The sequence below is a fragment of the Gouania willdenowi genome, chromosome 1, assembly GCF_900634775.1.
Source record: "Gouania willdenowi chromosome 1, fGouWil2.1, whole genome shotgun sequence".
NCBI classification, from domain to species: domain Eukaryota; kingdom Metazoa; phylum Chordata; class Actinopteri; order Blenniiformes; family Gobiesocidae; genus Gouania; species Gouania willdenowi.
In genome coordinates, this window is record NC_041044.1 from 16,085,015 (window position 1) to 16,098,063 (window position 13,049).

At 37.3% G+C, this 13,049-nt stretch overlaps 1 protein-coding gene across 1 annotated transcript; it reads right to left on the minus strand.

Annotated features, from left to right (window-relative positions):
- Nucleotides 1-623: 623 nt before the first annotated feature.
- LOC114470869 (E3 ubiquitin-protein ligase RBBP6-like) lies at nucleotides 624-11,576 on the minus strand. The gene is made up of 13 exons (XM_028459231.1): nucleotides 11,389-11,576; nucleotides 10,102-10,661; nucleotides 8,644-8,743; nucleotides 8,056-8,095; nucleotides 6,490-6,528; nucleotides 6,139-6,272; nucleotides 5,847-6,019; nucleotides 5,621-5,724; nucleotides 5,309-5,529; nucleotides 4,761-5,081; nucleotides 2,595-3,905; nucleotides 2,418-2,496; nucleotides 624-773 (listed from the first exon to the last, which is right to left on the minus strand). Exons 2-11 carry the CDS (start codon nucleotides 10,265-10,267, stop codon nucleotides 3,386-3,388), a joined length of 1,818 nt encoding a protein of 605 aa, XP_028315032.1. The 5' UTR covers nucleotides 10,268-10,661; nucleotides 11,389-11,576; the 3' UTR covers nucleotides 624-773; nucleotides 2,418-2,496; nucleotides 2,595-3,385.
- Between the last annotated feature and the right edge of the window lie 1,473 nt (nucleotides 11,577-13,049).

Sequence of the window (13,049 nt, forward strand, 5' to 3'; positions counted from 1 at the left end):
ATCAATATTTTAAGAAAGTAATGTTTGATTTACATATCTCAGTTAATTAAGTTTTAAGTTGTATTTAAATTAATTTGTGATCTAGCTATGGTTATTTCTGTTTTTATTAAAGGTGGTTTTTTAAAAATGGATGATTGTGAATGTTTTTAAATACAATTCTCTGCATGTTGTCTTGTTCAGTGGTGAGTGTGTACTATATAAACTATTTATATACTGTATGTACATTTTAATATGATACACTGTACTGTAAAAATGTTTCATTTAGATTTATGAAGAATCCTTCATGTACCTCATTATTGCAAACCAAAACACAAAAAACAATGGCATTCTGTTTCTTAAACAAAGCCCCTTCAAAATAAAAGCCACAATAAATATATTCTTATCCTGGAAGGTAAATTAGTTTTCTATTGATTAATCTACACACACCTGTATGATCAGACCAGGGGTTCTAATGACATTTTGCTACAGATCAAGGAAGCAAGTCTAGATCTGACCACACCTGCTAAGATGTTGCTCTGATTATTCCAACATTACTCCTTTATTATTCCTCCATTAGCATCTAATATTAGACTGAAATACAAGTTCCTTTCATTACACTGAGAAAACACCAAGAAAACACAATGTTAGTAGCATCAGCTAAAAACATTTTTATTTGATTTTAAAAAAGAAGTGAGAGACTAGTGACTGGGCTGGATGAGGGCTGCTCTGCAGTGATGGAGGAAACATTGCCCTGATCTTTTTCCAAGTCTGGCTTTGTTTCTTCAGTTGATCTTCTATTTAAAAACAAAATGAAAAAGAACACACTTTAAGAAACATTAATACTGTATGAGTAAAAGACACCAACATTTAAAAGGAAATTTTACAAATATGAAGTTACTTCCAAGACCTATGGGCGATTTATCAATGTTTTTTTTAGATAATTTAAGTTTTTTGTTGAGTAAGATTTAAAAAATAAAACTTTTTTCTCTCTTGCTCCAGCACACATTTTGTCCCTGTGAACTTCCATAGCTCCCCCTCCCTCTTGTTTCTCTCATATGCACACACTGCAACACCACGGCTACTGCTAACGAGAGCGAGACGGAAAACAGCGAGAAAGGGAATAGTATCGTTGTCTGGAATTCAGGGTTCCCACACTTTTTTCCAAAATATTTGACCAAAAATCCATGACTGAGTTCTGAACCGCTAAAATCGATTCAAGACCATTAGAGCGTTAAAATGAGCGGGCCTTTCCAGTGTTCTAGTGTAACAGAGATCTGTGAGTGTTCCACAGTTAGTAGAAAAAAATGTGGCTCAGGGAATGCTAGTTGTGTTCATCACTTATCTATAATATAGCATCGTACAATGGCACAATTGCCTTTGGCATTTGGCAATTTTTTTTAAATAATGATGTATCAGCTATTGAATGTAACATGTAATTTCTGTCTCTTTCTCCTCAGCTCAGTTGGTTCAGGTGTTGTTTCTATGGTGAGTTTCTCAAACATCTGACCTCAGGTGTAAGTGTACATAGGTGTGTGGGAGTGTGATCATTATGGTGGTCTGCTGTCTCAATTTAAAATTCTATTCATAAAACCTTTATTGGCATGACAAACATCTTTACATTGCAAAAGCAAGTGTGACGTTGAACAATGTACACACAAAAAGACATTGAAGAAGCATAATTTACATAGCACAAAAATAATGAATGTTAAAATAGGAACTTTATTAAGAAACATTTATGTCTCTGTCTGTGTGTCTCCGTTCTGTCTTTCTTAAAGCTGCAGTATGTAGAATCATGAGATGCTCCCCCTCCCCTCTTTGTTTTGAATCCTATCTTCCCTTAACGTATCCTTGTGAACGCGCACAACTGTGGAGCCCTTAGCAACTTTTTACTTAATACAAATGAGTGACAAATGTAGCGACGTCATCTTGTGTCATTGAAGTTGTTTTAGCGACTCTGACATGAATGCACACATCACTCTATAGTTACTGTCCAGAACAATGGCTACTGCCATCAGTTGGTCCCCGCCAGAGCTTACTGTGATCTCAGCAGCCGCTCAGAGCCGAGTGACAACCACCACTCACGCATCCAGACTGTAAATGAATTGAGTCTGTTTCCTCCACATTTGATAAGCTTCTCTTAGGTTTACATGCAATGTATCCCGTTTGTTCTCACTCTCCCTCTGAAGCCAGTACATGGGGCAGACCCTGCACAGTCACGGGGATTCGCGAGGATGCAAAGCAGTCCTTTCCTCCTGAGTATGTTTGTGCTTCTAGACTGTTGCTTCTCCACAATGATCTGACTTTTTCCTTTTGCTTTGCATTGTAACCATTGTGCCTAATGCCGGGATGGAGACTTCTCCCGCTGGAACTTCCACCATTTTACCTTTACTACGGAGGACGTGAGCGTTCATAGACTTTTTTTAAAAAATTTTACTTACTTTACAAATCTTTGATGTTGACTCAGTGCTGCCTCTTCCTCACAGATCTGTTTAACTTAATTCTCCTCAGAGGTTTTACCTGCAAGTAGAAACAAAAAAAGATAAGACTGTCATGACAACTATGTAGCATAACATTTAGTTGAGAAATGTGCCAAAAATTACAGATTAGAGTCTTACTTCAATGTTCATAAGAGCTTCAATAGGAATATGATTAGGATCACTCCAGGCAGAGGAGGATTTCCAGGCCTGTCAGAAGGTGGGACTCTGTGGAAGTGAGGGTGATGAGGGGCTTGTTAGTGGGAGTTTGCTTCACTTTCCATCACAGGGCCATCAACTCTCCTCAGCTTTCCAGGAGGTAGTCCGCGCGAAGTCCGACATTCTTCTCCCATCCTCCTTCGGCTTTCAGCTGGGGATGGAGGATGGTGAACAAGTTGGAGGCCATGTTGGTTGGAGGGAGGCAGTGAATGAAAAACACCATCCTGTGGATAGTCTTTTCTGACCCGCGTGTCTTGTCTAGTGTGAGACCCATCATGAAGTGGGGGGTGTGGTGGAGGGAGGCTATGGGCGGCCAGTGGAGGGGTTTTCACTAGTGAATGTCTTGCACTAGAACTACTATTCTTTTCTTTTCTGGGTGTGGTTGAATTGGGGGCATCTTCTGATTTGTGTTTATTAGGCTTTAAAGATTTTGTAGCAGCTGCAGAAGACGAAGACGACTCTTTTGGTATTGAATATTTCTCCAGTTCTTTTCCTAATTTTATCATTCTTTAACTTTAAACCTTGGCGTTGGTCTTTCCTTTGGAGGATTTCTCTTTCTTTGCTTTGTCAGGCTGAGCTTTTGACTGCTGTGATGATTCTGATTCATCGGCCTTTCTCTTTTTCAACATCTTGGTTTGTAGGTTTTTGTTGCTGGACTTGGTAGTAGATGAGGAAGAGGATGGGGGAGGAGGAGGCACAGTTCTTCTGTCTGTTTAGTCTCCTCTGTCTGCCCTGTCATCTCTTCGTCGTTCTCTCTCATGAACTGAATAATTTCTGGGTGAATATGTCCTTCGATCTCTTTCCTTATCTCTACTGCTGTGACCCTTGTGATGCATTGAGGGCTGTTGATTGTCATCATTTTTGAAGTACTTGCAGTCTGCGTAGTCCTTCTCCCTCTGTCGATACCTTTCTCTGTCCCAGCGGTCTTGGCTTCCAGGACTCTGACCTTTTAGTTCATACGGTGGCAGTTCTCGGGGAGGTGGCTTTCGTCCACCAGGGCTGTGAGCCCTGTAGCCAACAGGTGAGCGAGAACGTGATCTAGATCTATAGGACCCCCGATTGGAGAAGGGGGACTGCGGGAACCCAGAGCGCTGGTAGGCATAAGACCTTGAACGAAATATTGTCCGTGAGCGTCCATAACTGCGCCCATTGGGTCTGGAAAATGGGGAACGTGGGTAAGACCGACCGTCTTTGTGGAAGCCTTTTGTGACCTCATCAAGTTTGGAGGTAGCTCTAAAAAAAAAAAAAGAAAAGGAATGGATCAACTATTTTATATGCGTTGAACATTTACATTTTGCATTAGTGAATTGAGTCAGAACCAGCAGTTAAAGCATTTTATACAGAATATACCAACTTGGGATGGCCCTACCACTTTAATAAATCACCAAAACTAGCATTTTTGACCAATCACTGTCTGAATCCTCAACTACACCACTTTGTAGGTTATCATCTTTCATTCCTGCTGTTTTGCAACATTTACTGAGAAATATTACAGTGAGAGAACAGAAAAGCCACTTTGCACAGGGTCAAATATTTGAGTGAGCAGGACGTTCATCAGTGTGAATTCTAGATCTTTAGCCGTGCAGTTAGAAACCACATCCACTAAAACTACTGTTAACAACCTCATTTTCACATTACCATAGAAATGACCCACAGAGAGAAAGGACATCTTTTTTTGTGTAATAGAACAAATAATCAACTTTTAGTCTTGAGACTTTGATATTTGTATTGTTTGCACAATTTTACTATTTCTGAGCTAGATCTGGGAAATATGTTCTGAAGAGAGTGTTATTTAGCACTATTTGTTCACAACAATGTGCTAAGCAGAATTACACATGAATGAGCAACCATTTATGATGAGCTAAAGTAGAAGAATGTTTAACATGCAGGTAAATAATATATATTTTTAAATGTCTAAATGTTTGTTTTTAATGGTTTGTTTTGCAACAAGACAACAGGAACAAAGCTTTTGAAGTGAATAAAAAGGCTAAAACTGATTTTCTGCAAAGCAACTGCAACTTGAGGTATGATTCTGCTCCTTACATTCAGTGGACTGTCTGAGGCTTCCAAAACTAACAGGTTACTCACTTTTCCATCCGGTGATGTCTCGGTTTGTACAAATCCTCCTTTGAACTGGAAGGCTGAGGGAGGGGTGGTGGAAGACAGACAAGTGGGGGCTGGAAACCAGGGGCCCCCCATGGAGGATTAAACACTGGGTGTCCAGAAGCATAGACGGGCTGAGGCTGGTAACTAATTATGGGTGGTGGGATGAGGCCAGGGCCTGAGGTGTATGGTGGGAAGTATGGTTGTGGTGGGGGTCCATAGAGGGCTGGGGAAGGGTACAGAGGAGGAACGGGTGCAGGAGGTTCCACTGGTTGGAGGTGACTGGAAAGATGCTCTTCTCTGTTGCTGTACATGCATGCAAAAAAAAATAAAATCATCCACTCACTGTTTAGCTTTGCTCACATCTAAATACTATTATGTTGGCTTTTCAAAGTAAAATGTTTTTTGTGCCTAAGCTAAAATTTGCTAGTGTCAAACATCTATTAAACATTGTTAATGTTTCTGAAAGTAGAGAACAAGTGATTTCTGACTAAATGCTTTACAAACATTACAGTTAATGTACAGTGACTGACCTGTAGCTTTGAGCTGGAGAACTGGTAGTTGTTACGGTGATGGGTGGTGTGGATGTCGCTGGTTTGGCTGTAGAAGTCTGTGGGATGTTGACCTTCAGTGGATCCAGTTGTCTTGAATGTAGCCTTGATAGCTGTGGTGGTGGTGGAGGCAGAGCTGGGTGGTGCACCTGTGCAATCCTATGCACTGCGTATGTCGTCCCATTCTTATAGTTGTTCACAACCTGCATGAATCATCACAGATGAATTTTATTATACTGAACACTGCAAAGTCAAGTAAATAACAATATGGTAGTGTGTGCGTCTCAGGTTTACCTGTCGTAGGAACTTATTGACAATGAGATTATCAGGTGAAACATCAGACTGTTTACATGTGAAACAGACGTGATCCTCCGAGTCCAACAGGGCAGTTCGGATACCTTGAGACAAAACACTCAAAATCAACTTATGCATTAACACTATAACATGTTCACACATTATCGAGCTTAAGGGTCAACTATGGAAATGTTATACAGTTGGTGAGAGGCAGATTTTTACTCACATTCATCACAATAACTGTTTCCACAGCAGGGTATCAATACAGCATCTATCATCAGTTTGGCACAGATTGGACATAAAAGGTTGTATGGAATTGGATCAATCTCCTCTTCAGACGACGACTGCTCATGTGGGACAAACGGGGGGCGCTCCTTTTTGCCTTTGGCATATGCTTCACTGTAAAAACGTTTCATTATTTTAGCAACAAACATTTTCGTATGTGAAATAAATATGGCAGTGCTGCTTTAATGTGCCAATATATTCATTATTTCTGATGGCTTCTGTTAAAAACCTACGCATCGATAGCAGGTATTACAGATTCCCCAGTCACGGTCAGCATGGCTCCTTTGGTGCCTGGCTCTGCTTTCACCATGAAGCTCTGAGGGACGCCCTTGCTGGTTTTCACTGGCTTAGGTTCCTTGTCCTGTGTCTGGGAATCATGAGGAAAATAAATAAATCATTTATTTCCCCTATAAAAGATAAAAGTTTTTCAAAAAGCACTGAACAAATGACATTAGCATCAACCAGATTGGCAGTCTACAAAGAAAGGAAATATCCAAAAATCACAGAGAGACCAGGATAAGCCCTGAAATTCAAAGACACTTCACAGTTGTGATGCATAAAGATGTGAACACATTAAACAGTACCTTGGTTAATTGGGCGAGAGACATAGGAGAAGAATCCATCTGCAGGAGAATCAGAATACATATATTAATGTTATTAATGTTTCTAGCAGACATTGTTGGACAGGCATTTCCCCTCCACATCTGTGTCCAGTCCAACTCTATTTGTATTTGCAAAAACTTTAATGATATTCTGCAGAGTAGTCCATTTTAACACAGGCACATTGAAGCAAGTAATTTAGTATATATTTACAAATTGTTTTGTCTTGACAGTTTCTGTAAAATAATATAAAAAAGATTACACGTGTACAGTGCTTAACAAATATATTAATCCAACTGTCAAAAAAGAGAAAGAATTGGCTTCAAGTGGACTTTGATTGCACTTTCAATGTTTTACTGTTTGGAATAGAATATTTAAAATGATGTCTGGTTTTGTTGTTTTATATTGTACAGGAATCCAAGTACCAGTACATAATTTAAACATCAAATAAATCTATTTTAGTTGTGCTTACAACGGAAAGAATTTTTTGAGAACAAAAAAATCTATAATTTCCATAAATATTGGTCCACCAAAGATGATTTTGGTTGTGACTCATGTTCCTTTTGAGTAGCTGAGAAAAAAAAACAGTTTAATGGGATTGTCCAATATTATTGTAAAGCACTGCACACAGTTAGGTAGGAAAACAAAAACAATAGTGATATTTACTTTTCTAAAGTTGGACTATACACACTGCGAGTCTCATCTCTTCTTGCTCGGCCAATAAATTAATTACGATTCTTTAGTTCTTTTGTCTTGAAGCTTAGTTAACAGGTAACATCAAGGATGTGAATGGCCAAGTCAAAGCATTTCACTTGTTAAAACTAGCTTCTTCATTGTACTGAAAACCACAGTTTTAACAACGCACTTTAAACTAAATCCTGATCTTCAGTGAGAGACACAGCAGTAGGGTGTATCTTAGTGCAACAGAGCGAAATGTAAGCTTTTAAGTTATGTGCACACCATACTTTGAACAACAACAACAACATTAGAATGAATATTGTACAAAAACAAAAATGACACTGGCAAATATCACCTACAGGGGTTTACTCTTAGCATGTAATAGATCTTTAAAGATAAAAATCATTGTGGGGCCTTTTCTAAAAACACTCCAGATAATTTGATCACAATTAACTACAGCCAGAGCATTAAAAATATTTTTACAGACATCAGAAAAAACATTACTTTTACACTCTTGAAATACATTTGTTTGGCCTGAAGCAGGCTACAAACCCTTTCAATATGAATGACAACCATCAACAGTTAAAAGGTTTTTCAACCTTTCATAATATAAACAAAGGAGGTATGTGTTTTTATTTTAATCCCATGTCATTCAACCAAAAATGCCTTTAACCATTAAGAAAGTGAACCAACCTAGAATAGCATTTAGTCAACAATACACAGAACCTGGACACTAAACAAACAAAAACTATCAAACTTGATGTGTATTAACAGGATGTTCTGTAAAATTGCCCAAGAAGCAAGAAAGAGGATGAGATAATAGAATGGATGAGGTGAGACAAAATTATTGTTTTGGAGATTGTTTTACTTACGGGTCTGAATGATTCCATCACAGCTGTTTCAGAACGATCTCTGCAGAAACAAAAGAACACATCGACGCAATCAGACAACTTCATGGTTCTACACTAATTACTGATAGCATGTTCTTGAATTTGTGGTCATTTCAGAAACATTGAAATGTGATTTGTGGGAAATTTATCATTATTTTGTATTAAAGATTTCAGGTTTTTTTTAAAAACGTGTGCACTAGACAAAGAACAACCTAAAAATACTTTTTAGAATATGGAAATGCAACCGATATGACGTAGAACAGCTGATTCAGTTCTTTCTTATGTTTTCGTTTATCTGACACAATATGAATGACTTAACCTTCTGAAATGGACATAGCAACTGTATAAAACACAAACTAAGTCTTCAAAAGTCTACAAAACTCAAAAGTGTAAACTGACACGTAATTTACAAACTAAAACAAAACTGGGGACATTTTAAAAAGACAATGTCAGAGGTTATAAACCTGTCATGTTTGGGAGCACATTTTTTTTTAAAATCATAAGAAATGTAAATGGATTACACCTGAAATTTCTCGATTTAATCTTTTGATGTACAAATAGAAAACTTACACAATGAACGTCTTGCCAGCTGGTATCACTCCACCGATCGGCGTACGACGGACGATGACAGATGAGTGTCTTGGGATATGAACTTCATCATCTAAGTAGTCTGTAAAAAGGAAAACATTACAAAAAATTTAGCCTTGACATTTCTCAATATTTAGAAAGTAGTGTTTTCTTTGTGAGTAAACAGAAACCCATATTAAATAATGGGAGTCCCCTGTGCTACTTTCAATCAATAAACAGCAAGATAATAACTGTCTTCTTAACCACTCTGTGATGTTTATTTGTAAAGACGTCATTTTCTAAACAAAGTTAATGATATTTTACCAGTTTAGGAAGCTTATAGAAATATTTACACTGCATGTTTACACAGTAAGAAATGCTGAAAACACAGATGATGCTACAATCAGAAGAGATTTAACAATACTTGACCTCTTTAGATGATATAAAGGGACAATGAGTTTGACACTGCTTTAAATGGTTCAATTAAACTATTGTGTAACAAAAAGTATTTTTAAATAAATTCCTGTGATTTATATTTTGGGGTGAGGGGGACAATTATATGATCAATGATTTGTGGAATAAAGAAATATTTTTTATGAAACGACAACCCAGATGTAGCAATATTTATCAAATGCCATGTAGAATTTTGTAACAGTCCAATAGTTAGTGATGAGACATTCCGTATCGAGTAATCCAGGTGGTAATATGTGAATCGAGGCTCATATCGACGCCATATACCGTGACGTGCAAAGACTCGCCACCAGTCAGACTCCATCCTCCTCCTTTTTTTGAATGTGTAAATGTTTTATTGAAAATTGAAATCTTACTTTGTGTTTTTAACTTGTTTTGGAAACTAACTTGTTTTGTGACATTCCTTTTATTTTATGTGTTGTTTTTGTTTACAGATGTTCAAAAATAAATCAATCAAGTGTCTGTTGTGTGTCAGGGAATTGGGGTGACAAAATGTTTCACATTCACTTTCACTGTCTATACTCCACCTTTAAAAAATATTTCTATTTTCCATAATGCCAGCATTTTTCATTCAAACAATACTGCTCATAAACAGATAGAATAATACATGCATTGCATATTTCTTTATTTTGCTGACATTTTTCACACTTTTTTTTTGCAAAATACCACAATTTTAAAAATGACGTCAACTGATATAGTTGCTTGTTATACATTGTGTCCCATCACTACCAATAGCAGACATGTAATATATGGTAAAACAATAAATGTGTAGTCAGATTATAGTTCATCATATTTTAAAATCTTTACAGATTCAAAAACAAACGTAATTTCAGTTTAGAGCCTACATACTAATGTGTAAAGATGAAATTGTTAATCCATTGCTTTAATTTTTCATATGAATTTCAAGATATTTCTGAAATTAAATCTGACGCACATTCCAAGTTAAAAAAACAAACAAAGCATTGTATATCAAGGGTTAAGGTTACGTACCTTCTAGAGTCTGTGCATCTGTGATCTGTAGGTCGCAGTGTCTGGACTTCAGACGTTCCTTAGTCATGATCTGTGTCTTTAACTCAGTGAGAGTGATGTGCAACCCACTGAAAGTGACAGTTTTATATTCCAGTTTGGAAGAAAACTTATAGTGAATAAACGACATTTTTACACAACTTTCCACGTCAACCTGAATATTAAAACAGTTTCAACACTGACCACAAGGGCCAAATCTGATCACTTTAATTAGAAAAAACAAAGTCCTTATATGTTTGCTGAATACAAAGCGGACAATGGAGTCCTTGGTTTAATTCAGATACAAATATCCGTAGAGACAGGCCAGACCACCAGTGAGTGGTACCGCGTACTCCTTCAGTCCGTCTGCAAACAAACAAACAGAACACAAAGGACAAATCTGATCACTTTAATTACAAATAAAATCCTTGTATATTTTCTGAATACAAAGCGGGCAATGGAGTCCTTGGTTTGATTCCGATAAAAAGAACCGTAGAGACAGGCCAGACCACCAGTGAGTGGTACCGCGTACTCCTTCAGTCCGTCTGCAAACAAACACAGAACACACCAGTGTCAGAACATCCAGGAAAGCTCGATAATGTACAAGCTGTACACAATCAATGGTCCGTAGTGTAGTGTCCGTGACGGAGAGCCCAGACCACCGTCCTGTGGTAGTGAACAGCGGCCCCGGCCTTCCGTGACACTTAGTCCCACAGACAGCGACTATAGTTCGGATAATGAACCACAAAACGTCAACAGAGCTATTTCAAACGTCTACAGAGTCCGTGACCACCATTAGACACCGAAAACTAAAGCAAAAGTTAGTAAACTACACCTGGAGGTTAGCGTGCAGACCTAACAAGGCTAAGCTAACGGCGTTAGCCAGGTAACCGTTGAATGTACCACACGATCCACAAGTCACGTTATGGAGTACGAATCCTCTTAAATGCACAATTATAAACATCCAGGACAAAATAGAAGCTATATTTCCAATTGAATCTTCAGTTTTAATCCGTAAATGCCACCTTGATTATCCGGAACGTTAAACCTCGCTCTCCGAATGTGAGCAAAGCTTTACAAAAATCACTGACAAGACATTAACCTCAGGAGAAAGTGGGGTCGTCAAATGATTAATTTGCACTATAGTTCACTTCGTAATATCACTAAATTAGTCGTTAAAGTTTACAATATTACAAACAAGCAGTATTTACTAACTATTAATTAATTTCACGGAGTTAGTCGTTAAAGTTTACAATATTACAAGAAACTCACCTTAGTCAGGAAATGAGGACACTTGTCTATATTTGTGTGTTTGCGGGATATTAAATTGTTTGCTGTCTGTTTAGTTTATTAGCACAAACTCAGTCGTTCCTGAGAGACTTCCAAACAGCAACTGACAAAATGCTAGATTCAAACGCTGCTGCTTTCGTTTAAATTTGCGTTGTCATGACTCCGACTGGAACAACGCGTCAACGTGATCGATGACGTCATTGCAACAAGTACATTGACTCCCCAGCTAAAGGTCTCATACATAACTTTTGTGCCTCATTAAAATATGCCTGTGTTAGATATATTAATAAGAATATTAATGTGCTTGTGTTATATATTATGTATATTAACGTGCATTGATATGACTGAAAATATTCCCAAAATCAACTACAAGCAACAAAAAAAATTGCAGGATTTTATTAAATATTTGAGAATTATTTTAACAATATGAGATTAAAAATGCTGCCATTATATGATATTAGCATGGGGAAACTGTGAACCCTGTGTCATTGAATTAATGTATTTGGAGGTGAGATACCCACAAGAGAATTATTTGGTAATTTACAAAATGATTCATGTTTTCTCTGCAGTCCTGCAAGCCAAATTAGATGCTCAAATCCAGTGATTCTGAACTGGTGGGTCGGGACCCAAAAGTGGGTTGTGGACCTGTATACTGGGTGGGTTACGGACAGCCGGTCAAAAATAAATAAATACTTAATGTCTCTCATGTTAGGCTTGTATTTTATTTTGAAATAAACTTTTGTTTTGACAGGCATGCTGTGAAATGCATGTTGTACAGGAGTATATATAGATTTATGTTTTTTAAAAAAAGCTTATATATGTGTTTTGAACAGCTATTTTTAAGAAAACTAAATTTGGATGGTTGAATTCTAAAAAAAAAAAAAAAAAAGGAAAAAAGTGAGTCGTGATTTAATAACTGTGGCAAAATGTGGGTCCCAGGGTGAGACCATTTGAGACCCCGACCAGCTGAATATGGGCCACTGACCTTGAAACAAGTGCTTTCCAGCATTTGCACAATAGAAAATGTATTGAATGAAAATGTATTTTAACAAAGTAATGTAGAACAAAACAAAGTAAATTTAACATTTATTTTCTATAGGTGATTTATTTTTTCTTTTTAATCCTACCAATTATTCTTCAGGAGGACGAGGTTCTGTTCCTCTTGGCTGAACATCACCAGATGATGGCGTGGGGAACTTTTAGAGGTCACATGTTACCGTAAGTCTGTGCAGCTCCATGAATAATGGTTGGATCTGCCTGCAAGTGTATCAGCTGCTTATTGTGCACTTTTTGCTGCACAGTGTTCCTTTCCACCTCTGGGATATTGCTGACATATACAAACAAAACTAATAAAATAAATATTCTTTTATTGACTTAAACTAATGGGTGTGTTTTTTTTACCTGGGTTACACATGCATCCCTCATTCACATCTCAATTTAACATAAAATAATTTACACACAAAACATTTCCTTTCAATATCCTAGTAGATCTAACCCAGAGGCCAAGCTCTATTTAATTGAAAAGATGGCCACATTCTCTGCTTTCAATTTTTTTTTATTAATGAACCTTTTTTTTTTTTGTGAAACATTTGAACATTTTTTTCAAAATAAAAGTGAATTATGGGTTAAGGTTTTGTTTATTC

What these genes read in the sequence shown, in the direction of transcription:
- LOC114470869 (XM_028459231.1), bottom strand. Translation starts at nt 10,267, where the DNA reads ATGTCGTTTATTCACTATAAGTTTTCTTCCAAACTGGAATATAAAACT. An exon ending in TGATGGAATCATTCAGACCC is followed by an intron (nt 6,529 to 8,055) that starts GTAAGTAAAACA and finishes ATTCTCCTGCAG; the next exon opens with ATGGATTCTTCTCCTATGTC. An exon ending in TCAATAAGTTCCTACGACAG is followed by an intron (nt 5,530 to 5,620) that starts GTAAACCTGAGA and finishes TGATTCATGCAG; the next exon opens with GTTGTGAACAACTATAAGAA.